Source organism: Oncorhynchus nerka, unplaced genomic scaffold (assembly GCF_034236695.1).
Source record: "Oncorhynchus nerka isolate Pitt River unplaced genomic scaffold, Oner_Uvic_2.0 unplaced_scaffold_19___fragment_4___debris, whole genome shotgun sequence".
NCBI classification, from domain to species: Eukaryota; Metazoa; Chordata; class Actinopteri; order Salmoniformes; family Salmonidae; genus Oncorhynchus; species Oncorhynchus nerka.
The window spans coordinates 64,714-91,577 of record NW_027039943.1 but is presented as its reverse complement, the minus strand read 5'-3'; the positions used below and the strand labels follow the sequence as shown (position 1 = coordinate 91,577).

Sequence of the window (26,864 nt, the reverse complement as noted above, 5' to 3'; positions counted from 1 at the left end):
CACTAAACAAAATGCATACTTATTGATATTTAGATTCTTCCACAGTCTTAGAACATTGGGATAAAATGTTCTGTTGTGAACATGAACATTATTACGCCTTGATTGTTTTTAGTTATTTTTTACTTTCCACGCCAACTTTCTCATACGGGTTTACTAAAACGTGTGTATAAAGAGGGGGACTGATCCCTGTCGAGTACATCATTTGGGAAGGGGCATCGTCTCAATGATGGGTGCTGTAGTTGTGCTGGTGTTGCTATTCTGTGTCTGGAGCACAGGCTCAGGGTGAGAATGAAACTACTACAACAATTCAAGTTGACTGACTAAAGAGCTGATAGACTTGGTGCACAACCAGGGAATCACAGTGGCGGAATAGAGAGTGGAGCTGAGGAACATGGAGGTCAGACTGGGACAGTGGAGGGAAGGTGGAGAGAAACAATGCAGCCCATCAGCACACCTGTCAGCCATAGAGTTCTGACTGAATGCAAGTGAAAGCCAGGTGGTGGAGCTGAGTGCTGCTAAGACCGTACTGCAGTGCCATACGAACAAGGTGGAGGAACTAGAGAGAATGCAGCCTTGGACTGGGTGACAGTGAGAATGATGTAGAGGAGCTGAAGAAATACCCTCAGAGGCCAGAGTGACAGCCAGGTGGAAGAGCTGAAGAAAGAAAAGACCACCTGGGAGGCCAGAGTGACAGCCAGTGAGAGCCAGGCGGAAGAGCTGAAGAAAGAAAAGACCACCTGGGAGGCCAGAGTGACAGCCAGTGAGAGCCAGGCGGAAGAACTGAAGAAAGAAAAGACCACCTGGGAGGCCAGAGTGACAGCCAGTGAGAGCCAGGCGGAAGAACTGAAGAAAGAAAAGACCACCTGGGAGGCCAGAGTGACAGCCAGTGAGAGCCAGGCGGAAGAACTGAAGAAAGAAAAGACCACCTGGGAGGCCAGAGTGACAGCCAGTGAGAGCCAGGTGGAAGAACTGAAGAAAGAAAAGACCACCTGGGAGGCCAGAGTGACAGCCAGTGAGAGCCAGGTGGAAGAACTGAAGAAAGAAAAGACCACCTGGGAGGCCAGAGTGACAGCCAGTGAGAGCCAGGTGGAAGAACTGAAGAAAGAAAAGACCACCTGGGAGGCCAGTGACAGCCAGTGAGAGCCAGGCGGAATAACTGAAGAAAGAAAAGACCACCTGGGAGGCCAGAGTGACAGCCAGTGAGAGCCAGGCGGAAGAACTGAAGAAAGAAAAGACCACCTGGGAGGCCAGAGTGACAGCCAGTGAGAGCCAGGCGGAAGAACTGAAGAAAGAAAAGACCACCTGGGAGGCCAGAGTGACAGCCAGTGAGAGCCAGGCGGAAGAGCTGAAGAAAGAAAAGACCACCTGGGAGGCCAGAGTGACAGCCAGTGAGAGCCAGGCGGAAGAACTGAAGAAAGAAAAGACCACCTGGGAGGCCAGAGTGACAGCCAGTGAGAGCCAGGTGGAAGAACTGAAGAAAGAAAAGACCACCTGGGAGGCCAGAGTGACAGCCAGTGAGAGCCAGGTGGAAGAACTGAAGAAAGAAAAGACCACCTGGGAGGCCAGAGTGACAGCCAGTGAGAGCCAGGTGGAAGAACTGAAGAAAGAAAAGACCACCTGGGAGGCCAGAGTGACAGCCAGTGAGAGCCAGGTGGAAGAACTGAAGAAAGAAAAGACCACCTGGGAGGCCAGTGACAGCCAGTGAGAGCCAGGCGGAATAACTGAAGAAAGAAAAGACCACCTGGGAGGCCAGAGTGACAGCCAGTGAGAGCCAGGCGGAAGAACTGAAGAAAGAAAAGACCACCTGGGAGGCCAGAGTGACAGCCAGTGAGAGCCAGGCGGAAGAACTGAAGAAAGAAAAGACCACCTGGGAGGCCAGAGTGACAGCCAGTGAGAGCCAGGCGGAAGAGCTGAAGAAAGAAAAGACCACCTGGGAGGCCAGAGTGACAGCCAGTGAGAGCCAGGCGGAAGAACTGAAGAAAGAAAAGACCATCTGGGAGGCCAGAGTGACAGCCAGTGAGAGCCAGGCGGAAGAACTGAAGAAAGAAAAGACCACCTGGGAGGCCAGAGTGACAGCCAGTGAGAGCCAGGCGGAAGAACTGAAGAAAGAAAAGACCACCTGGGAGGCCAGAGTGACAGCCAGTGAGAGCCAGGTGGAAGAACTGAAGAAAGAAAAGACCACCTGGGAGGCCAGAGTGACAGCCAGTGAGAGCCAGGTGGAAGAACTGAAGAAAGAAAAGACCACCTGGGAGGCCAGAGTGACAGCCAGTGAGAGCCAGGTGGAAGAACTGAAGAAAGAAAAGACCACCTGGGAGGCCAGAGTGACAGCCAGTGAGAGCCAGGCGGAAGAACTGAAGAGTGAACACAGATCACAAGTGGCATTCTCTGCTGGCTTGGGTGACAGCATTGCAAGCCCCTTCAACATTGAGACATCACTGGTCTGCAGCAGTGATAGGCTGTCATAGGCTGTGCCAACATAGGCACAGCCTATGACAGAGAATATTACTAGAACTGGTTAAGCATGTAATGGGTAGAATAAGATACCTGTCCCATGGTAGCTAGGCAACCACGAGGTAAGGTTATACCCGAGGACGAACTTTGTTTTGCTTAATTATCTTTCCGGCTCACTTTTTTCATCACCTATATGCATCTAACCGCAAGCCTCTACTCACACCCAGCTGTAATTGTCCTATCCTTATCTTATCCTGATACAAAGGTTTCATAGTTGGACAGAAAATCAGAGGGGGCAAAGTCAACTGTTAAAGATTGTGAGAAGGTGTGAGTGTGAGAGAGAGAGTTGAGTGAGTAAATGGGAAAGAGAAATAGAGAGCGAGTAGTTTAATAGGTGAGAGTGACTGTTATTGCAGTTCCAAAGATATTCAGTCTGAGAAAGGGTATGATTGAGGACTTTATTAGTGATCAATCCATTCTTGCACACACACATTTTCTGAGTACATTCACACATCCTTCACACTAATACTTCATACTAATCTTCACAGAATCAATATTCATTCTAGGAGAGGGAGGATGAAGAACATACATGGCTACCTGGAACTGTCTCTGTTCAAACAATGCAAATTACAATGTTTCAGTTCACTTCTCACCACGTTAGTATTGAAAAGGTTATTGGAAACACTCCCCAATAACCCCCCCATAAAATCTACAACATACATCATACATAATGTTGTAAACTGCATTTGAACTTGTATTGGATCTGCTCAGCTGCATTTACGCAGGCAGACCAATTCTGATTTTTTTCTCTCACCAATTGTTTTTTGGACTAATCAGATACATGCTGAAAAAGATCTGACGTAAAAAGATATACATTTGGTCAAAAGACCAATTAGTGGGGAAAATATCAGAATTAGGCTGCCTGTGTAAACGCAAACCTCTTGACTACAGAAGAGCCCTCTGCAACAGTGGACTGAATCCCTCTCTGGGTCAGACAAATCATTACCCTCCCAGCCCAGAAAAACCAATGCATGTCTTTTATTCACACTCTACTTGCAAAACATGACAGTTACATAAGTTATTGAAGCGGGGTTATAAATACTGCATCTGTGTGTGTGTGTGTGTTCGCCTATGGCAGGTCCATCTCATCTGGTCTTCTTCATGTCTTCAGTGCTGTTGACTGACCATAGCGTTTGAACCACCAAGGAAGAAGGGCTGACTGTGTATTGAGGTGCTCCCTTTGCCGCGGTTTCAAACTTTGTTCCTTCAAGTTTATCTATAGAACTGCACAGATGAAAGCAAATCATCTATTCAGAATTCAGTTCAGATGAAGGTCATGAGTCGATGAGAGGAAACAATGAAAGAAAACCACTTGTTTTGATTGACATTTCAGCTGAATACATAATAGAGAAAATGCTTGGTACTACTGGAGTGATCTGGAGTGGGTGGGGGTGATCTGGAGTGGGTGGGGGTGATCTGGAGTGGGTGGGGGTGATCTGGAGTGGGTGGGGGGTGATCTGGAGTGGGTGGGGGAAGAGAGAAACTATCATTTACATTTTTACCATATTATTAAAGTGGAAGCAAGAGTTAGTTGCATTTTGGCAACTTCATGCATCTTTAGTGCTATTGTTTTATAACAGGTGAAAGCAGCCTGAGTCTACTTAGGCAGTAAGTAATCTTACATAGTAGCTATACAGAAGAGACTATGTACTAAGTCCTTTTTGCCGGTTGTTTCAGTCTTACAGTAAGCTGACCTTATGCTTGTCTTGTGGCAGGGCTTGTAAACTATTACAAACTACAAAGGGAAGCACAGCCGCAAGCTGCCCAGTTACACAAGCCTACCAGACGAGCTAAATTACTGCTACGCTCGTTTCGAAGCAAGCAACACTGGTGTTCCGGACGACTGTGTGATCACGCTCTCTGTAGCCGATGTGAGTAATACCTTTAAACAGGTCAACATTCACAAGACCGCAGGCCCGGACAGATTACCAGGACGTGTAATCCGAGCATGCGCTGACCAACTGGCAAGTGTCTTCACTGACATCTTCAACCTGTCCCTGACCGAGTCTGTAATACCAACATGTCTCAAGCAGAACACCATAGTGCCTGTGCCCAAGAACACAAAGGCAACCTGCCTAAATGACTACCGACTTGTAGCACTCACGTCTGTAGCCATAAAGTACTTTGAAAGGCTGGTCATGGCCCACATCAACACCATTATCCCAGAAACCCTAGACCCACTCCAATTTGCATACCGCTCCAACAGATCCACAGATGATGCAATCTCTATTGCACTCAACACTGCCCTTTACAACCTGGGCAAAAGGAACACATATGTGAGAATGCTATTCATTGACTACAGCTCAGCGTTCAACACCATAGTGCCCTCAAAGCTCATCACTAAGCTAAGGACCCTGGGACTAAACACCTCCCTCTGCAACTGGATCCTGGACTTCTCACCATCGAGAGCATCCTGACTGATTACATCACTGCCTGGTATGGCAACTGCTTCACCTTCAACCGCAAGGCACTACAGAGGGTAGTGCACACGGCCCAGTACATCACTGGGACAAAGCTTCCTGACATCCAGGACCTCTATACCAGGTAGTGGTATAGACTCCAGCCACCCTAGTGATAGACTGTTCTCTCTGCTACCGCAAGGCAAGCGGTACCGGAGCGCCAAGTCTAGGTCCAAAAGGTTTCTCAACAGCTTCTACCCCTAAGCCGTAAGACTCCTGAACAGCTTATCAAATGGCTACCCAGACTATTTGCATTGCCCCCCCCCTTTTACACTGCTGTTATTCTCTGTTTATTATTTATGCATAGTCACTTTAACTCTACCTACATGTACATATTACCTCAATTACCTCGACTAACCATTGACTCTGTACCGGTACCCCCTGTATATAGCCTCGCTATTGTTATTTACTGCTGCTCTTTAATTATTAATTTTATTTCTTATATTTTACTTATCTATTTTATACTTAACACGCATTTTCTTAAAACTGCATTGTTGGTTAAGGGCTTGTAAGTAAGCATTTTACTGTAAGGTCTATACCGGTTGTATTAAGCGGATGTGAAAAATAAAATTCAATTTTAATTAGTAAAACATTCCATTATGCATGAATAACATTACTCTAAATTCTTACATTAATGGCAAATATCCTGTAGGTTATGTGTTTCCTGGTCAGTAATATTTACATATCTACAGCAGTGTTTCCCAACTCCAGTCCTCCAGTATCCCCAACAGCACACATTTTTGTTGTAGCCCCGGACAAACTCCCTGATTCAACTCAATGAGGGCTTGATGATTAGTTGACAAGTTAAATCAGGTGTGCTTGTCAGGGGCTGCAACTAAAATGCGTACTGTTGGAGATACTGGAGGACTGGAGTTGGGCAACACTGGCCTACAGTATGTGTCTGTGTGTGTTCTAACAGTCTTAAATATATCTTCACACTAATTCCCTTCAACTACTGATTCATATTCCTTCAGCTTTGACAAAATGTCAGCATTATTACATAACATAAAATACATTCAAATATTCCTAAAAAGCTATAAAAATAAAAGCACATTTTCATAGTGCACAGTGATTCCTTACCATTCCCAATGAAATAGAGCGCTTGTGCTAATCACAGTATTGAAATCCTGGCTGAGGCACAGCCCCAAAACACAATAGTTTCCTATCCACGAGGGCAACACCCCCCTCACAGCCCCTGATCCACCCCCAGAAAGGTCCCCAGCATGGCCCGGACTTTACAGACCCCCAGAGAGGCGCGTAGGCCCAGCCAGGAGCAGGGGGGAGGGGAGTGGATGTCAGCCCAAAACCGGAGCATCTCTCTGGGGGAGATGTGGTGGATGGACACCATGGCCTGGTAGCAGCAGCGCCCATAGGGCACTGCGGGCCCACCAGAGAACAGCGGGCAGTGGGAGGGCAGCACTCCAGCCGCATGGGCACACAGACCCACAAAAACGTCCTCGGGTGGCAGAGGGGTGGGCAGAGGTGAGGAAGCGGCCATCAAGGAGATCTTGAGCAGGGAGGAGCGAGAGAGGATGTAGGCAGTGCCACTGCAGTAGTCAGGGAAGACAGATGCAGGGTACGCCCCTCTAGGGAGGTAGTGCTTACTGTCTGGGTCTCGGTCTGGAGCCACGTGAAGGTGGACCCGGCCAAGGTACAGGTCCCCATGCTCGTAGGTGTTGGTCACGGTGCTCCTGTTCAGGTAGCGCAGCAGGGCCCCGGGGTTGAACAGGACGTCATCGTCCACCTTGGCCAGGAAGTGGGCCTGGGGGCAGAAGCGTCGGGCCCAGTTCAGCATGGAGAGGGTCTTCAGGGTCAGGTTAGAGTAGGAGTCCCAGAAGCGCCCTTGGATCAGGTCCCCTCGTTCCCGGGCCTCCTCTATCAGCAGCTTGGCTAGCCCGGGGTCAGAGGCCACCCCGACCATGAACAAGGTCATGACCCTATGACCCCTGACCTCCACCTCCCCACCCCACGTGTCCCGGATGGCCTGGCGGGCCATCTGATTGGCTGGGGCGGAGGTCACCATGGCGATGAGGTAGGGTTTGGCACGCTGGCAGACGAGAGGGCTGGGCATAAGGAGGTACTCCTCGGGTCTGGTTGGGGGGACACTTTGTGGGGGTATGATCCCCCCCTGCGCCTCTACCATTGTGTTCATGTTCATGGAGGTGGCCCATGACTCAATGGAGTCCACGAAGAGCAGAGCTAGCAGGGCAGCACTGACTATCAGCACACAGAGAGCAGGCACCACCCCGAACCGCCCCCGCTTACCAAAGCGGGGCTTACACACCGACAGGCCCCGCCCCACCATGACCTCCAACCTCCACACTGCAGCACACAGGCAGCTCCACAACTCAACCCTTCTCTCTTTATCCTCCTGTCTTCTTTCCCTCCAGCTCTATAACTCAGAATTATTTTCTTTCCTCGTTTTACTTTCTTGCTGTCTCTTGTATGTCTTTCTCAACCCTCAGATAACTCTCCAGATTGTTGGTGGGTGTTTCTTGGATGCTGTCACTCTGCTGGTGGCACGAGACGTCCATTCAGTGCTGCATCATTGTATCCAGAGCAGGACAGGGAAGCTGCGCGTTATAGAGGCAAATAGAATCGGGTTAACACACACACACACATTGCCTGGAGCTGTCAATGGCTTCATATCCCACAACACTGTGCGTCAAAGCGTTGTCGTTATTCTCAGGGCAAATGAAAACAAAAGAGATAACGTATTTCCTAAAGGAGGACCCTGGCAAAGTATCTGAATGAGCGGTATCCTTTGTCGCTTAGACCGATCCTCTAAAAATATATAAGATGTGTAGCAGTTGATTCCTGCTATATAAATATCCTGATCATAAACATCACACTAACCCATAGGCTACACATCCAACTACACATCCACCACCAACTGAGACATCGTGCAGTCTGTTAATGATTAACATAATCTTTAAAACTCCACCCAAACACTTACAGGGAAAACAATAAGGCTTACACTACAGAACTTCCCCATACGTATAAAAATTGCAGTTTAACAGTATACCATGATTTGGTACTGATCGGCTACTAGATACTAGCCTACAGTTGTCATGAGCGTTTTGGCAACAAGAGCGTTACGCACGCAACATTGAGATATACTACATGTATTTGTTTTAAAATGTATATATGAAGTTAGTATGATTGAAGACACCCCAATCCTGATCTTATATTAGGCTCCAAAGAAATTGATACATATCGGATGCCTATTGCCTATCATCGTTCTGTAGTAATCAACTGTAGGCTCCAGCGAATTTGGAACTTTGAATATATGCATTATTGCATTGTTATTATTATTATAAATGGTGCCCACTCTATAAAATAAAAACGCAATAACATCAAACCTTGAATCCAATGAAGACGACCATGTCAACACATCCTGTCCATGGTTCCGTAATCCTCCGCAATATTGTGTGGCTTCAAATATTCCCCACTGAGCATAATGCAGTAACAATCTCGTCACATCCGGATGCAGGCTGTATTATGCACTTAATGTTGAAGACAGATTGACAAAGTCAATTCATGCAAATATACGTATTCGACATAAGACTGCTTGTGGTCATGCGTTTCTCTTTTTAATGTAGGACTTTTCGTAGGCTATAGGCATCGTTGAGAAGATATTAGAAGAAGATTTTGAATATATTATTGCATTTGACAATTCTTCTGTTCTTGATAGTTGCATGACATCTTGTGGACATGTTTGTAAATGTAGCCTATCTTGTCAAGTATCTTTGACCCTTCTGAGCATTATCACACAGTAAGGGTTATGCTACACTACTTGTATGCCTATAATTATTGCTTTTTGATGACCATCAGAATTTCAACTTATTACTTGAGACTTATGTTTGATCATAATGTGGCCAATATTTCTTTATGAGCCCTACTAAAGCGTTTCCCAAACATAGTCCTCGGGACACCAAGGGGTGCACGTTTTGGTTTTTGCCCTAACACTACAAAACTGATTAAAATGATCAAAGCTTGATAATTACTTGCCTATGTGAAACAGCTGTGTAGTGCTTGGCCCCCCCAAAAAAAGTGCACCCATTGGGGTCCCGATGACCGAGTTTGGGAAACCCTGCCCTACTACATTTTAGTGCTAATTAGTGCTAAAGCTGTGTATGTGACATAAGCTTTTACAAGAAGAGATGGTCTGCAATTGAGCAACCTTTTCATGCCCAAAATAATTCAGGCTGTTCTGGAGGCAAAGGAGGCTCTGAACCGTACGAGTTGGGTGTAACTAATAAACTGGCCACTTAGTGTCTATCCACCTCTTCCCAGTTCAAAGTGTTTGTGTACAATATGGGGAAAGGGGGATACCTAGTCAGTTGTACAACTGAATGCATTCAACTTAAATGTGTCTTCCACATTTAACCCAACCCCTCTGAATCAGAGATGCGGGGGGCTACCTTAATCAGCATCCACGTCATCGGTGCCCGGGGAACAGTGGGTTAACTGCCTTGCTTTGGGGCAGAATGGCAGATTATTACCTTGGCAGCTCGAGGATTTGATCCAGCCACCTTTTGGTTACTCGCCCAACTCTCCTACAAGCCAGCCACCCCACCATAATGCCTTTACCTAGCATGTGCTTTTAGATTATAGTATGTAAATAAAACTCCTTAAATTACAGTCAGATTACACAGTCCACACAGTGTAACAGTAGAATAACAGGCATGTATGAGACCATGTGGTGGTCAATTTCTGTATTATCAATGAGGAGAGACAAACTTATGAGACAATTCAGAGTTATACTTAAACTGAATAGTGAGAGGTCTGCAATAGCGATGGCTGGTCGACGAAACACCCTCAGATGATTTGTTGAGAGCCCTGACACAAAGGATACAAATATATTTTATAGCAAAGATACAAGGTGAGAAAGTAGTATCACCCAGCCAGATAGCATTTACTATGAAGACTGTTCTTACTGTTCAGAGTTTGGCACCTAAAACAAGGCTCCGATTTCATTCCTGGTACTTCATATTACAGAAACACCATTCTATGGCATACATTAATTGTCAACTCCAGATACCCCTAACTCAAGTAAAACCAATGTCCTTGACCACACGCCTAGACAAGCTCACTGAGGGGAGTGAGCCCAAGTCATGCACTATCCCAGGATAGGTGCAACATCAGAGATGACAGAATGGTTCCCAGACACTACCCCACACATCCTGTCTCAGACCTTATCTCCCCCAAAGCCGAAGGAGGGAGTGACTGGGCACAGACATTGTGGAGACAAGTAATTGGTTCCCCATTAATCACGCCATCCCTTCCCATGGTTTGTAATAGGTAAAGATACATACACACACATGTTCCCTAATGTCCTCTTCTCTTTCTGATATTCTGCATAGCAACAGGGACATGTGATAGGCAAGCCTGACTTCTCCCTTCTCTGGGCCCCAGGTGACTGAGGCCCATATGGGGAAGGAAGTGCAACTGCCAACACCAGAGTCTGAAGGGATATAATCTAATAACAAGAGTTCAACAGTTTTAATCATATAAGCATTTTAAGCAGATAAGACATCTTAATTATCTATGTTGCCGAGCTAATTCTGATTCTCCCGCCACAACCACCAACCGTTTTTGGGAATACAACCTGTTTTTGGGAATACAACCTGTTTTTGGGAATACATATTCAGAAAACACAAGAAAAACAAAGTGCCATGAATGATGTTCTGCCAAATTCTTCGGACACAAATTTTTATTTCAACAACAATAAGCAATATGAAGCCTGGAAAAGCGATGTAAAGCCAGTTTAAATATATATATGCACCACACATGAACTAGGGCTTATAGCAAGAACAATATAGGGTGAATTTGGAATAAGTTGTATTAGTATTTCCAGCTTCTGTAACCTTTTTCGACATCTATCCAACATATTAGCCCAACACATGATACATTTCTGAAATCCTCAAGATGTTTCCTAATCACCCACACACACACCAAAAAAATGTGATATCATATTCACAGGAGGCATTTGTTGACACTGAGTCATAACAATATTTTCAGTTCGCATTGGTAGACTGGGACAGCAGGTTAGATCAACTGGGACACCATTATTATAGTCCTAATTGTACCCCAATGACAATTATATTCAATTTTGTGTGATTGAGAAACATCTGAGGATTTCAGAAATGTATCGTGTTGGGCTAAACTGGATCTCTTTCCTCCATTGGAGAAGCCTTTAAGACGTTAGCTACTCCATGCTGTCCTACTTTAGCTAGCTATGGTTGGTAAAGCAGAAGAAAAAAATACAGAATTACAAAATGTAAACAATAGTTTAGATTTCCTCTTGTCAGACCAATAAATAAAAGCCTCAGGATTCAGAGATGGGCAGTATTTCTGTAAAACCCGAAATAAGATTTTGTCTAGAAGGGATACAGCTTCAGTCAAATTGGACTTTTCATAGCAGGTTTAGGAGAACTATGCAGCAGGTTAGGATAATTAATGTAGCAGGTTAGGAGAACTAGGTTAGACATGACCACTAGACATTTTAATTTTCACATACATTTACATTTTGGTAATTTAATTCACACTCGTATCCAGAGTGACTTACAGTCAGTGCGTTCAACTAAGGTAGATAAACAACTACATGTCACAGTCATAGCAAGTAAAACGTTTCTGTAACCATTACTGAGAATGTTGTTGATATGCGGGCTGGCTACTTACAAATGTATTTTACATGATGTCCCATTCTATCCGAATTCCCCCTAGGTGGAATTATTAGGCTTATTACAGTCAGATTTAATAAATGGTCAGATTTACACACCATACTCACCTCTCTCCTTATTCTAATGAATATTATATTACCAAGAATGTACGCAAGGATTAGGCCTATAATATTGACAACAAAATCTACCAATCAGCTCCCCTTCGAAGAAGGCAGACAGGCTGACGTCAGTCTGTCTGGCTCGCGCCGCGCGCTAGGAGGGAGAAAAGCGCAGAACGCGCGAGGAGGAAGAAGAAAAAACTCCAAGCATGCTGGCAGAATGGGGTCACGAACTATGACCTTTTACAGAAGAAAAACAAAAACAAATATTTTTTTTAAATAGAAGACCCAGACCTAAATCTGCAATCTTTCATCCGGTGGTAAGTCTTCACCCAAAATATTTAAGTGGTTTAATGCTAGTGAAGGCATAGTCGAGACAAAAAAACTGGATATTTTGTTGTAGCTTGATGCTGTGCGGTTCGAGGGAGAGCTCTAGCCGGTGGTGGGCTTGGGTCTGGATGGTTGTCAATCGTGGGCAGTGCTGTCATCTCTCATCTTATTCCAACATTAAACTTATTACGTCAGGCAATTAAAATATCCATTCAGTGATAAACGCCTTTGAAAACCATGTCCCCCGTGTCAAACTTTTGATATCAACGGAGATATAAACGTGCCAAAATAAAGCTCTAACGCCGAGGACAAAAGATGAGCTGTAGCTGTCAGTGCAGCCAAGTAGCTAGAATGTTAGCTAGCTAGCCGGCTAGTACTACCGCGCAGATGAACCCGACCCTTTTACCTTTGCCATCTCGGGGACAAGGAATTTTGCTTTGATTGCGTAATCATATGCAGGCGCTTTTTTTAATGTCAGGGTTTTATCATTGCAATAATATGTTAAATAACGGGTATTTAATCGATATAAACATATATATATTTACATTTAATGAATGGCTGCCTGCCGTATTGTTGGCGAAATGCCAGGTTCTCCATTTTGTTCGTTTTGAATGTCGGAAGAAATTCGTTTTTGATAGACTTGTCATTTGGCTAGTGAGCGAACGAACCCATGGCCTTCCCCCATCCTTTAGCCAATGACAGTCCTCACCGCGGTTCAAATCATAGCCTTTTCTTCCTTTAATGAGAGAGAGAGAGAGAGAGACTCACTCTTTCAAACACACACAATATGATTGGTAAAATCCAGAAATGGAAAGTGTGATGTGTAATTGTGTACACTTACAGCCTTATGCCCTCCACTCCTTAATCAAATCACGGAATAAGATGCCCTCCCCTGGATGAGTTGTCCTCAGACAGACATTACATTCTCCTTCAGAGGACAAATCGGTCATGATTGTGCATCTCTGATGAGATGGCTTTGCATGCGAAGAGACTATCACATTTCTCTTCGAGAAAATGGAACAATGAAAATAGAATACCTGGGAAATAGGCAAGATGATACCAACGGTATCTCTGGCGGGGCATAACCCTCGCCTGGCATATCACTGGGATACTGAGCAGCAAGGGGCCTCCAATCCACACCATGAAATCAAAGTCGAAAAAGGAGAATGAGGGCGCTGGCCTTGGTGCTGAATTGCATGAAGTCAAGGGGAGAATTCTATGATAAAAGCACTTATTCATCTTAAAGTTGCTATATTTTGTGGCTGTTGCCGCACACTCTTGTTACGATCCAAATATAATGTACAAAGCAAATGAGGTATTACCTGAACTTGGTTAATGACAATGCTCACGTTTGTTTTCTGTTTGAAAACATTTGCTTAGGTTTGTTCTTATTGAACGTAACCCTGCCTGCTGATATAAGAGAGGTTGCACACTGCAGTTGACAGATGTCTTTGGCCTAGCTCCAGACAGGCCCCTCTAATGACCTTATATCACCATGATGACCAATGTGGAGGTGCTTTCTCAGCAGATAGTGGCGTCTGAGAAGGTGACAGAGGTGAGTGACTGTGTGTGTGTGTGTGTGGTTGTGTTATTATGGGAGAGGATGTGTTTATGTTTGTGTACTGTACGGTAAATTGTGCTTGCATGTTGGTTTTCTGTGTGTGACTGTGTCTGTACTGTGTATGTGAAAGGGCACCCTGACCCTAACCCATCCCACGCTTCCTGTTCAAAGATTATTTACTTTGTGAGACAAAGGTGATACACTTCCAGACACCCCTGTTTTTGTCTGGTTCAATGAACTAAGTAGACCAGACCCAGCTCCTATTGAATTAGTGTCTATGGGAGACACCCAGTTATATAGACCGGAACTGACCATTTTCAATAGTAAACGGCCTGAGTGAACTGTCTTAATTAATCCACCATCTTTGAAGCTGCTGCTCTGTGTGGCCCGGCAGGTCGCTTCTGACTCCTTGGTTGCCGTGGAGACAGAGGCCACTCTTAACCTTCAGAAGAGAGGGGTCACTCTGAGGGCACAGTCAAGCCCCTCCCTCTGACTAGCTGCTGTTGGCTTCCCTGCTGCTCCCACATGTATGGGTGTGTGTGTGCTTTGTTGCACATAATTCTTAGGATTTGACTGTTAATGTGTTTGTATTGTGTGTTTCAGGTACAGACCTCTCCCGCTGACTTGTCAGTGATGAGTGGATCTCCACAACGCTTCCAGATCATCTCCACTGAGCCCTCAGCCACACCGCAGCACATTCAGGTAACAATACCCTACATTATTGACATGCTACTGCTTGAAGTCACTGCCACCTATTGATAGCCTACACACACTGCACCATAGTGACAATTTCTAATATACACAGATTCAGACAAATCCCACTAAAAACAAAATATTGTTTTAAAAACTATTTGGATACAGCTTAAATAATTGTAAGTGCTTCATTTAAAGGGATAGCTGTTGTTTGGATGGGTGGATGGATGTAGGATTATGACCCCTCCCTCCCTCTCAGATTGTAACGGACCAGCAGACGGGTCAGAAGATCCAGATAGTCACGACCATGGATCCCTTCAGCGGTCCCAAGCAGCAGTTTATCCTGGCAGCGGCTGATGGCTCAGGAACGGGCAAAGTCATCCTGACCTCCCCAGAAAACCAGGGCACCAAGCAGATAATTTTCACAACCGCAGACAGCCTGGTACCCGGCAGAATACAGGTACTGAAGTAGCCATAACACCACATCTAAACCACAGCATTAGATGACACACTGTGTAACCTTTGACCCCCTCAGTGACCCCTCAGCGACTTCTACTCCTGGTGTTCTAGATTGTGACAGATGCAGCGTCGGTGGAGCAGTTATTGGGGAAGGCAGGGGACGTGGGCCGGCCTCAACCTGTAGAGTATTGCGTGGTGTGTGGAGACAAGGCTTCAGGTACGCATGCACACCGCACACACACTCACAGGACATTGGTCCATTCATACCACTAACCCCTCCTCTCTGTTCTGTTGTCAGGGCGTCACTATGGGGCTGTCAGCTGTGAAGGCTGTAAAGGCTTCTTCAAGAGGAGTGTGAGAAAGAACCTGACTTACAGTTGCCGGAGTAACCAGGACTGTGTTGTCAACAAGCACCACCGTAACCGCTGTCAATTCTGCCGGCTGAGGAAATGCCTGGACATGGGCATGAAGATGGAGTGTGAGTCACACCAACGCACGTACATGAAGATGGGAAGAATTTTTTTTCTTCCCATCTCAACATCATCCCAACATCAGTCATGTCTGCTCACAAGGTACCAGTAGGGCAGGGGGAGGCAACTACATTTAGCCGCAGGCAGATTTTTGTCAAGAGTGGAAGGTCGGAACATAATTATAATAATTTGTACACTGCAAATTAGTGCTGAGCGATTAACAAACATTTCGGTTATTTTTAGTTTTTTAAACAACTAATTGACCAATGTCTGTTAAATTATTTGAATTCCATTTCGTTCATTTTTTTCCTGTGAGCTCGATGTGCAGTTTCTGAATCAAATGAGGCCTGAACTGTGCAATGTATTAGTTGTAGTTTCCAACAGGTCAATATTCTACATAGCTTAGTGCAGAAAACGTGGTAATCAACTACAATGACCATAATCCATTGCGCACCCACTTAACCTTGTCAGGTCTGTGCGGAGCAGACACAGATAGATATTGAGAGAAGAGAGAAAGGGATAGAAAGCAGTTGATTCGCGAGTCTGAAAATAAATGATCTAAAGTGATTGATAGTTGGTATTCAGCAGTCATAAAAGTATGCCTTATTGACTTTGAAGAACTACAAAATAGGGATTTTGTCAGACAGTATAGGCAGCAGCTCTATAGATCTGAGATTATGACTTGGAATTAAATAGTAAAGTCATCAAATAAAATAAACATTTTATTAAAGTGAAGTAATGTGAATAAATTATGGTTAATAACAGTGATAAGCAGTAATGGGCAGTCACAACCATCATGGACTTTTATTAATAGTTTTATTCAGTGTTGTTACAGCATTCAACAATAGTGCATTTAATGTAAAATATATATATTTTTTTTACCAAAACCGAACCGACTTCAAAAAGCACTAATCGCTCAATACTACTGCAAATTGACCAGAACTAAGCCCAAAAAGAGCTAATATTTGAAGATAACAATCATTTCAATACTTGATTACATTGAGACATTGTCATATCCCACTGGGCACACACTGGTTGAATCAACGTTGTTTCCACGTAATTTCATTGTACCAATGTGGAATAGAATGCCCAGTGGGATATGTATATTTTATATTTGTGGGAATACTTGGTTGGGAACAGATTTCCTAAGTTACACTAAATTTTAGCTGAATTTCATTTTTTTTTTTTGCTAAGAACTTTTGGGGTCCCGAAAAAAAATCAACCTGCCTGTTGCCGACCCCTGCTGTAGGGTTTTAGTGTTGTTGATGGTGTTTCTGTCCTGTGTGTCCTCAGCCGTGCAGAGTGAAAGGAAGCCCATTGACCTGCCCAGAGAGAGGCCTGTTAACTGTGCTGCGTCCACAGAGAAGATCTACATTAGGAAGAACCTGATGAGCCCACTCATCGCCACGCCAACCTTCATCGCCGACAGTGATGGCTCCAGGTCAGAGACTGAGATTACTACTTTGATTGGTACTTTGGGATCAAATCAAATCAAACGTTATTTGTCACATGTGCCTAATATAACAGGTGTAGTAGACCTTACCGTAAAATGCTTACTTACAAGCCCTTAACCAACAATGCAGTTCAAGAAATAGAGTTAAGAAAATATTTACTAAATAAACTAAAGTAAAAAATTAACACAAGAAAATTACATAACAATAACGAGGCTATATACAGGGGGTACCGGTACCGAGTCAGTGTGCGGGGGTACAGGTTAGTCGTGGTCATTTGTAAAGTGACTATGCATAGATAATATACAGCGAGAAGAAGCATTGTAAAAGTAAAGGGGGGGGTCAATGTAAATAGTCCGGGTGGCCATTTGATTAATTTTTCAGCAGTCTTATGGCTTGGGGAAGGACGCTGTTAAGGAGCCTTGTGGTTCTAGAATTGACGCTCCGGTACTGCTTGCTGTGCGGTAGCAGAGAGAACAGTCTATGACTTGGGGGAATGGAGTCTTTGACAATTTTTTGGGGCCTTCCTCTGACACTGCCTAGTATATACAGTATATCCTGGATGGCAGGAAGCTTGGCCCCAGTGATGTACTGGGCCGTACACACTACCCTCTGTAGCGCCTTGTGGTCAGATGCCGAGCAGTTGTCATACCAGGCGGTGATGCAACCGGTCAGGATGCTGTTGATGGTGCAGCTGTAGAACTTTTTGAGGATCCGTGGACCCATGCCAAATCTTTTCAGTCTGCTGAGGGGGAAAAGGTGTTGTCGTGCCCTCTTCACAACTGTCTTGGTGTGTTTGGACCATGTTAGTTCGTTGGTGATGTGGACACCAAGGACATTAACTCTCGACCCGCTCCACTTCAGCCCAGTCGATGTTAATGGGGCCTGTTCAGCCCTCTTTTTCCTATAGTCCACAATCAGCTCGTTTGTCTTGCTCATATTGAGGGAGAGGTTGTTGTCCTGGCACCACACTGCCAGGTCTCTGATCGCCTCCCTATAGGCTGTCTCATCGTTGTCGGTGATCAGGCCTACCACTGTTGTGTCGTCAACAAACTTAATGATGGTGCTGGAGTCGTGCTTGGCCATGCAGTCGTGGGTGAACAGGGAGTACAGGAGGGGACTAAGCACACACCCCTGAGGGGCCCCAGTGTTGAGGATCAGTGTGGCAGATGTGTTGTTACCTACCCTTACCACCTGGGGGCGGCCCGTCAGGAAGTCCAGGATCCAGTTGCAGAGGGAGGTGTTTAATCCCAGGATCCTTAGCTTAGTGATGTGGGCACTATGGTGTTGAATGCTGAGCTGTAGTCATTGAACAGCATTCTCACATAGGTGTTCCTTTTGTCCAGCTGGGAAAGGGCAGTGTGGAGGGCAATTGAGATTGCATCATCTATGGATCTGTTGGGGCGGTATGCGAATTGGAGTGGGTCTAGGGTTTCCGGCATGATGGTGTGGATGTGAGCCATGGCCAGCCTTTGGTCATGGCTCACATCACATACCGAGGTGAGTGTTACGGGGTGGTAATAATTTAGTCAGGTTACCTTCACTTTCTTGGGCACAGGGACTATGGTGGTCTGTTTGAAACATGTAGGTATTACAGACTCGGTCAGGGAGAGGTTGAAAATGTCAGTGAAAACAGTTGCCAGTTGGTCCGCGCATGCTCTTGAGTACACGTCCTGGTAATCCGTCTGGCCTTGCGGCTTTGTGAATGTTGACCTGTTTAAAGGTCTTGCTCACATCGGCTACAGAAAGCTTGATCACACAGTCGTCTGGAACAGCTGGTGCTCTCATGCATGCTTCAGTGTTGCTTGCCTCGAAGCGAGCATAAAAGGCATTTAGCTCGTCTGGCAGGCTCGCGTCACTGGTCAGCTCGCGGCTGGGTTTCCCTTTGTAGTCCGTAATGTTTTTCAAGCCCTGCCACGTCCGACAAGCGTCAGAGCCGATGTAGTAAGATTCAATCTTAGTCCTGCGTTGACGCTTTGCCTGTTTGATGGTTCGTCTAAAGGCATAGCTGGATTTCTTATAAGCGTCCAGATTAGTGTTCCGCTCCTTGAAAATGGTAGCTCTGGCCTTTAGCTCGTTGTGGATGTTGCCTGTAATCCATGGTTTCTGGTTGGGAAATGTACGTACGGACACTGTGGAGACAATGTCGTCAATGCACTTATTGATGAAGCCGGTGACTGAGGTGGTATACTCCTCAATGCCATTGAATCCTGGAAAATGTTCCAGTCTGTGCTAGCAAAACAGTCCTATAGCGTAGCATCCGCGTCATCTGACCACTTCGTATTGAGCGAGTCACTGGTACTCCCTGCTTTAGTTTTTGCTTGTAAGCAGGAATCAGGACCATATAATTATGGTCAGATTTGCCAAATGGAGGGCAAGGGAGAGTAAAGGTGGTTTTTCCTCTGGTTGCACATGTGACATGCTGGTAGAAATGAGGTAAAATGGATTTAAGTTTGCCTGCATTAAAGACCCCGGCCCCTAGGAGCTCTGATTGGTCCTGTGGGTTAGAGTTTGGTGTCTGACTGGTGTTGTGTCCAGATCCAGTCTGCTAGACCCAGGGATGCTGGTGAACATTCAGCAGCCTCTGATCCAGGCTGACGGGACTCTACTGCTGGCCACAGACACCAAGGTAGAAACTCTGTTATTCCTCAACATTCTCAGTGTAATACCTGTCCTAACATGCTGTGAATGGGACCGGTCATTGGAATCAAAGTGTGTTGTTGTTCTCACCACTGGCTCACTGGATGTACCCCCCTCGACAGTCTGAGTCGGGGCAGGGGGACTTGGGGACCCTGGCCAGTGTGGTGACTTCTCTGGCCAACCTGACCGACTCCCTCAGTGAGTCCCTGAACAACAGTGATACCTCAGACGACCAGCAGGAGGAGCAGTCTGCCAGCGAGATAACACGGTACGCATGCAGTGGCTCTGTTTGAATATGTCTGTCTGTGTGTGTGTGTGTGTAATTGCTCATGTATTGTGTATGTGTCTTCAGTGCCTTCGACACCCTGGCCAAAGCCCTGAACCCATCTGAGTCAGGGTTGGGCCAGAACCTGGCGGAGGGTGGGGAGTGTGTGGGCGGAGCCACCATCCAAGTGATCAGCCGGGACCAGGTGACCCCCCTCATTGAGGTGGAGGGCCCACTGCTCACAGACACACACGTCAGCTTCAAGGTGGTGGATCTAAACTTTAAACTTTTAAATGTATTCACATTTTGCTGGTGTTCAACCATTTATTTTTGTATGTACGTAACCTTTGAGATTTCAATAATCTGACATCTCTATCTATCTCGGTCCCAATCTGTCCCTCCTGTAGCTGACCATGCCCAGCCCCATGCCAGACTATCTGAATGTTCACTACATCTGTGAGTCAGCGTCCCGCCTCCTCTTCCTCTCCATGCACTGGGCAAGCTCCATCCCTGCATTCTCCGCTCTTGGGTAAGAACACTCATATCAAGGTGTTATTACGCTTTTGGTATTTATGTGTGTAACTTGAATTGTCTGTGTTTGTGTGCATCATCTTAACCAATCATGATTCAGTCCTGTAACAGTGTGTGTGTCTCAGTCAGGAGAGTAACACCAGCCTGGTACGTGCCTGTTGGAATGAGCTATTCACTCTGGGGCTGGCTCAGTGTGCTCAGATCATGAGTCTCTCCACCATCCTGGAAGCCATCATCAACCACCTCCAGAACAGCATCCAGGACGGTACACCATCAAACCTCCAGATCTCCATACAAAACAATGAACGCACTAAATTCACAAAACGCACACCCTGATACAATCAGACACACAGTCCCCAGAAAATAAGTTAATTTCTAATTATTTCTGTTGTAAGGTGTTGTCTGCTGTTCCCCTGTAGATAAGGTGTCTGCGGAGAGAGTGAAGCTGGTGATGGAACACATCTGGAAGCTGCAGGAGTTCTGTAACAGCATGGCTAAGATGGAGACAGACAGCTATGAGTATGCTTACCTGAAGGCCATAGTGCTCTTCAGCCCTGGTAAGCATGGTCCGATTAACATCACACATTATGTTAGAAATACATCATAAATCACAGGGGACCCAAGTTTCTCCTGGTCAGGTCACATGGTCGAGACAATATAAATTCCCTAGTTATGAGAAACATCGGACTTATCAGATTAGAGTAAATTTACTCCGATAAATTATATTTGACATATACAGTACATGGGTCATTCCACGAAATGAGTGCATTTTGCGTCACTTTGATATTTTAAGTAGAAATTGTGCACAATAATACAATTTTCAAAGCCTGTTATATTAAATGAAGTGCCCGTTTTAATATAGACCAAATGGAAAATAAATCATATACAGTGGGGCAAAAATGTATTTAGTCAGCCACCAATTGTGCAAGTTCTCCCACTTAAAAAGATGAGAGGCCTGTAATTTTCATCATAGGTACACTTCAACTATGACAGATAAAATTAGAAAAAAAATCCAGAAAATCACATTGTAGGATTTTTAATGAATTTATTTGCAAATTATGGTGGAAAATAAGTATTTGGTCAATAACAAAAGTTTATCTCAATACTTTGTTATATACCCTTTGTTGGCAATGACAGAGGTCAAACATTTTCTGTAAGTCTTCACAAGGTTTTCACACACTGTTGCTGGTATTTTGACCCATTCCTCCATGCAGATCTCCTCTAGAGCAGTGATGTTTTGGGGCTGTTGCTGGGCAACACGGACTTTCAATTCCCTCCAAACATTTTCTATGAGGTTGAGATCTGGAGACTGGCTAGGCCACTCCAGGACCTTGAAATGCTTCTTACGAAGCCACTCCTTTGTTGCCCGGGCGGTGTGTTTGGGATCATTGTCATGCTGAAAGACCCAGCCACGTTTCATCTTCAATGCCCTTGCTGATGGAAGGAGGTTTTCACTCAAAATCTCACGATACATGGCCCCATTCATTCTTTCCTTTACATGGATCAGTCGTCCTGGTCCTTTTGCAGAAAAACAGCCCCAAAGCATGATGTTTCCACCCCCATGCTTCACAGTAGGTATGGTGTTCTTTGGATGCAACTCAGCATTCTTTGTCCTCCAAACACAACGAGTTGAGTTTTTACCAAAAAATGATATTTTGGTTTCATCTGACCATATGACCTTCTCCCAATCTTCTTCTGGATCATCCAAATGCTCTCTAGCAAACTTCAGACGGGCCTGGACATGTACTGGCTTAAGCAGGGGGACACGTCTGGCACTGCAGGATTTGAGTCCCTGGCAGCGTAGTGTGTTACTGATGGTAGGCTTTGTTACTTTGGTCCCAGCTCTCTACAGGTCATTTACTAGGCCCCCCCGTGTGGTTCTGGGATTTTTGCTCACCGTTCTTGTGATCATTTTGACGCCACGGGGTGAGATCTTGCGTGGAGCCCCAGATCGAGGGAGATTATCAGTGGTCTTGTATGTCTTCCATTTCCTAATAATTGCTCCCACAGTTGATTTCTTCAAACCAAGCTGCTTACCTATTGCAGATTCAGTCTGGTGCAGGTCTACAATTTTGTTTCTGGTGTCCTTTGACAGCTCTTTGGTCTTGGCCATAGTGGAGTTTGGAGTGTGACTGTTTGAGGTTGTGGACAGGTGTCTTTTATACTGATAACAAGTTCAAACAGGTGCCATTAATACAGGTAAACGAGTGGAGGACAGAGGAGCCTCTTAAAGAAGAAGTTACAGGTCTGTGAGAGCCAGAAATCTTGCTTGTTTGTAGGTGACCAAATACTTATTTTCCACCATCATTTGCAAATAAATTCATTAAAAATCCTACAATGTGATTTTCTGGATTTTTTTCCCTCATTTTGTCTGTCATAGTTGAAGTGTACCTATGATGAAAATTACAGTGGGAGAACTTGCACAATTGGTGGCTGACTAAATACTTTTTTGCCCCACTGTAGCCCATCTGTAAATAGCCCATCCAACTCCCTCATCCTCATAGTTATTTTTTTGTTGTTGCTCCTTTGCACCCCAGTATCTCTACTTGCACATTCATCTTCTACACATCTATCACTCCAGTGTTTAATTGCTAAATTGTCATTACTTTGCCACTATATGGCCTGTTTATCGCCTTACCTCCCTAATCTTACCTTATATGCACACTGTAGTTTTGTTCTATTGTGTTATTGACTGTACGTTTGTTTATTCCATGTGTAACTGTGTTTTTGTTTGTCACACTGCTTTGCTTTATCTTGGCCAGGTCAAATAAAGGTTGAATAAAAACTATAAATGTAAAACAACCCACATAGGTATATATATGTACAGTATATCAACTAGATGAGTAGATAAGCTTAACATCATGATAACATTTCCATATTTACCTCGTAGTGTATTGTTAGGAAACAGATATTGTGTGTCTCACTAATCAGACCATCCAGGCCTGAACAGTTGCAGCCAGATAGTGAAGTTCCAGGAGAAAGCCCAGATGGAACTACAGGACTATGTGCAGAAGACTTATCCAGATGACACATACAGGTATGCTGTATGCCAATCAGGATCTTGATATATCCTTAAACCCTCCCCACAGGTCCCATAAATTCATATGTGAATCAGTTTTTTTCTGATTGGATCCATAAATCACGTATTAACTTGTCTCTCTGATTGGTTGTCCTAGGTTGACGCGTATCCTGATGCGACTCCCTGCGCTGCGTCTGATGAGCTCCAGCATCACAGAGGAGCTATTCTTCACCGGCCTGATCGGCAACGTGCCCATCGACAGCATCATCCCTTACATCCTCAAGATGGAGACCGCCGACTACAACACCCAGATCACCGGTCCCACAGCGTGACCCCCCACCACCACCTCTATCCACCCCCAAACCTCTCCAGCCCATCTCTAGACTTGTACCACCCACACAACACCCCAGTTCTGAAACCCCCATCTTTTGTCCTGCAAACATTTGATGTAATTAAAATACTCTTCGCAAGATGCAAAGTCATGGAGAAATCTCTTTCTTCCCAGAAAGTCCGCTCCTCATCGTTTGTGATTATGGGTCGTAACCATGGGGACCCCTGGATGAGGGTTTGATGGTTCTCTGAAAGAGATGCATGATGGGACTGTGAGTCTCTTGTCCAGATTCCGTGATTCAGAGCACTTAACCCCCTGGAGAGGGAGCGCTACTGTGGCTAACACGTCACTGTCACCTCTACTGCTTCAGCAAAATGGCTTCAATGTACTGTAAAGTTGACCTTTTCGCTCAAGCCTTTCAACATGGTTTTATCTTATGCAGGCCTTACTGTACATTCATGCTCAACAAAAAGTATATTGATGTGAGTTACCGCTTGCTTCTGCCTCTAATCTCGATAATCTGTATTTAACACTTCGCCGACATAGACTAAGAATGAGCGACGCTTGCCTGAATGTCGTTACATGAGTAAACTGAGACATGAATTGGTGTAAAGGTTTGTTGTGTTTTTGTACTTTGAACTTTTCACCAGGTATTACAATGTAAAAAAAAAAGAACCATTTAAATGTATAAATAGCCTATGTTATGATGCTGGTTCATGCCTCAAGCTCTGTCTGTCCCTGAAACGTTTTGGTTGAAAAGATGACCAATTCCTCTAATCAGGAATATGACTTAGTTCACAGTTTAATAGCAGCTAACCTGGATCCTTAATCTACAGAGTATACGACGATGGACAAGCAAATTTGTGTACTGAGCCACTTCATTCAGGATAATATGACATCTGTTCTCCACTTCAGATAGAACATCAAATCTATTATTTGTTTCAAACTGAACAGGAGAACGGTTAGAATGGTTACATTTCAATTTTGGGGGGTTCAATTCACTGCAATTGTTATGGAACTTTCCCTAAACCAGTCCATATGATGACAGCCTGTTGCTGGGGAGGGTCATCGATCCTACAGAGAAGGAGTTTAATAACCGTCTTGTTAGTATGTCTGCCTAAAGCAAATGCACATTCATTATATGGTTTAACTTGAACCATTTAGATAATGTGTTGAAGATTTTGTTTGTTCAATCACCACATGACCCTGGCTCCAGGTAAAAGTTGCCCTTACCCATAGATATAAAATTAGATTATCCTGGTAGTTCTAACCTTTACTGTTAGAGAGGTAAAATAAAGTCTAACATCAGTGGTTAGGGGCAACTTTATGGCCACCATTTTGTTTTGCTGTCATGACAATCAAGCCTTGTGTGACATGATGTCCTGTTCTGTGTCCAGTATTTCTCTTTTCTGTTTATTTATTCCCATCCAGCTGGTATTATACAGTGCACTGGGTGCAGTAACACACTGCATACTGTAGTGATCTCAGTCCACTTCCAGACTTACTTTACAGTGTCTTTTTTATTCATATGCAGGTATTCACACCATAGGAAAAATATATAGACAAAATGTGTTTTCCCTTTAATATTAGCATGATTTATCTATAGTTTCACTGTTGAATGAACATCAAGCAGGTATTTTCCTTTTGTATTCTTGCACAGTATATCGTTCTGTGATATAATAGTTTCCAAAATGTAAAAACATGGTTTGTTGTGAACAAATGTATTTGTTCCATGTTAATAAGTGTACTTAAAGTACCACACCTCTAGTACCACATCAAAATATGTATACATTGTCCAACAGCAACAAAACCAGTAACACTAACTTATAACATGTAAAGAAGTAGGTTGTACTCTAAAATGATAGGTGTACTGTTGTAATAGCTGGTTTTAAAAACTGAAAAGACTGTTATTTTGACTATTCTGTGAACTGAGCTCTATACTACATGTATTATCATTCAAATGAGTGCATGTCCTTTTTTTAATCAGAGTTTTATAATATTGCAACTTGCCAGTATTTGACCTGAAGAAAATGAGCATTGTTATTGTTTTTGTATAGTGCATTGCTGTGCATGCAATTGCTTATGCATTTTAGTAAATGCTGTACGAAAAATGTGGAGTTTTAATGTTGTGGCTTACAAATGTTATCAGCCTGAGCAATTTCAATGCATTAACTACTAAATGCAACAAAAACTGTTTTCTATTGTTTACATAGGGGGGATATGGACGGTGTTGTTTTTGGTTTGTAAAAGCCTTTGTTTCATGTCTGTAGCTTTTTAAATACAGTACATATAAAAAGTGTCTTCCTGTCGAATGTGATATTGTATTTGGAGAAAAAAAGAAACATATTCCATGGCCCGAGGAACTTCACCTTTTACACACTAACCAATGAGCCTAGTAACTTTATGTTTTCTGAAGGTTATTGTAGGCCTACATATATTCTACCTCTTAACTTGACAGTGAATACAACAATTTGATTCCTGTATCACATCATTCCCTCTCTCTCAGGCCACTGGAACTGCAGTTATCAGTGTAATAAACATATCTTCATATATCTAAAAGGTATGTGCTTTTATTTATTTTTTTACACTACTCCGGAACACGGATGCCATCGCAGCAGGAGAGGACCCTCATGGATATATTTTTCCAGGGACGATGAGAGTAGTTGAGAGGAAGAAGGCAGACGTTCTGGTTTAAACTGATAGCACACCGGGAGAAGATAAGAGTACAGACTCGGATGGATGCAGGAAGGATGGCGGCTGCAGATGTGGAACATGGATCGGATGGCGGTGGAAGGAAGAATGGACCTCTGTCCAAAAGAATGGGAAAAGAAGCAAAGTTGGGATGGGAAAGAAGACACCTAGTGTTGAATAGGCCTTCAATGCATGCTGCATAGTTGGCTCCCCACCAGCAGGATCCAGCGATGTTAATTGTAAAGAAGGTGGACTTTGTTGATTTTTTTTGGCAATGGTGATCAAGGGTACAGCTAAACTGGAGGGAAAGTCTAGGAAGATGGACATTATTGTGGATACGGCAGAGCAGATCCTGGGAGTAAAATATTTTTCAGGGTAGGCGTTAGATGATGAACTGTCACAAGCAGTGATACCCTCTCAGGCCCCAGAGCACTGAGGAGAGAGCTATGGAAGATTGAAAAAATGAGGGATTGGAATATAGATCACCATATTGAGTTTCCCTTTTAACCCCCGTACAGTTGGTGGCGGTAATGCACCCTAAACATTGGCTGCCAACCGCCGTTAAACACCACTGAAGAAGAAGACAATAAATGTTGGTTTCCACTAGTTATCACAGCCACAAAGTTAAATTGGCCATGTCACAAAAAATCATGAAAACAAACGTTAGCT

General features: G+C 44.4%; 2 protein-coding genes across 5 annotated transcripts; one reads left to right on the top strand and one right to left on the bottom strand.

Moving 5' to 3' along the window:
- Positions 1-3,473: 3,473 nt before the first annotated feature.
- Positions 3,474-8,553, bottom strand: b3galt4 (UDP-Gal:betaGlcNAc beta 1,3-galactosyltransferase, polypeptide 4). Of its 2 annotated transcripts, XR_003859328.2 has the most exons (3): positions 8,333-8,553; positions 6,051-7,543; positions 3,474-3,968 (listed from the first exon to the last, which is right to left on the bottom strand). XR_003859328.2 is itself a non-coding variant. In XM_029621083.2 (2 exons), the coding sequence occupies exon 2, from the start codon at positions 7,273-7,275 to the stop codon at positions 6,157-6,159; it is 1,119 nt and encodes a 372-aa protein (XP_029476943.1). In that variant the 5' UTR covers positions 7,276-7,543; positions 8,333-8,552; the 3' UTR covers positions 3,474-6,156. The 2 variants fall into 2 exon arrangements, 1 of the variants encoding a protein (XP_029476943.1); XM_029621083.2 differs by having other exon boundaries at positions 3,474-7,543; positions 8,333-8,552.
- Positions 8,554-11,913: 3,360 nt separating this feature from the next.
- nr2c2 (nuclear receptor subfamily 2, group C, member 2) lies at positions 11,914-25,803 on the top strand. Of its 3 annotated transcripts, none has more exons than XM_029621622.2 (15): positions 11,914-12,074; positions 13,465-13,639; positions 14,249-14,347; positions 14,598-14,798; positions 14,909-15,014; positions 15,096-15,275; positions 16,561-16,708; positions 19,257-19,347; positions 19,481-19,626; positions 19,711-19,888; positions 20,031-20,152; positions 20,280-20,419; positions 20,574-20,711; positions 23,086-23,191; positions 23,331-25,803. In XM_029621622.2, exons 2-15 carry the CDS (start codon positions 13,580-13,582, stop codon positions 23,503-23,505), a joined length of 1,890 nt encoding a protein of 629 aa, XP_029477482.1. In that variant the 5' UTR covers positions 11,914-12,074; positions 13,465-13,579; the 3' UTR covers positions 23,506-25,803. The 3 variants fall into 3 exon arrangements, with proteins under 3 accessions (XP_029477482.1, XP_029477481.1, XP_029477480.1); XM_029621621.2 differs by having other exon boundaries at positions 20,550-20,711; positions 23,095-23,191; XM_029621620.2 differs by having other exon boundaries at positions 20,550-20,711.
- The last annotated feature ends 1,061 nt before the right edge of the window (positions 25,804-26,864 follow it).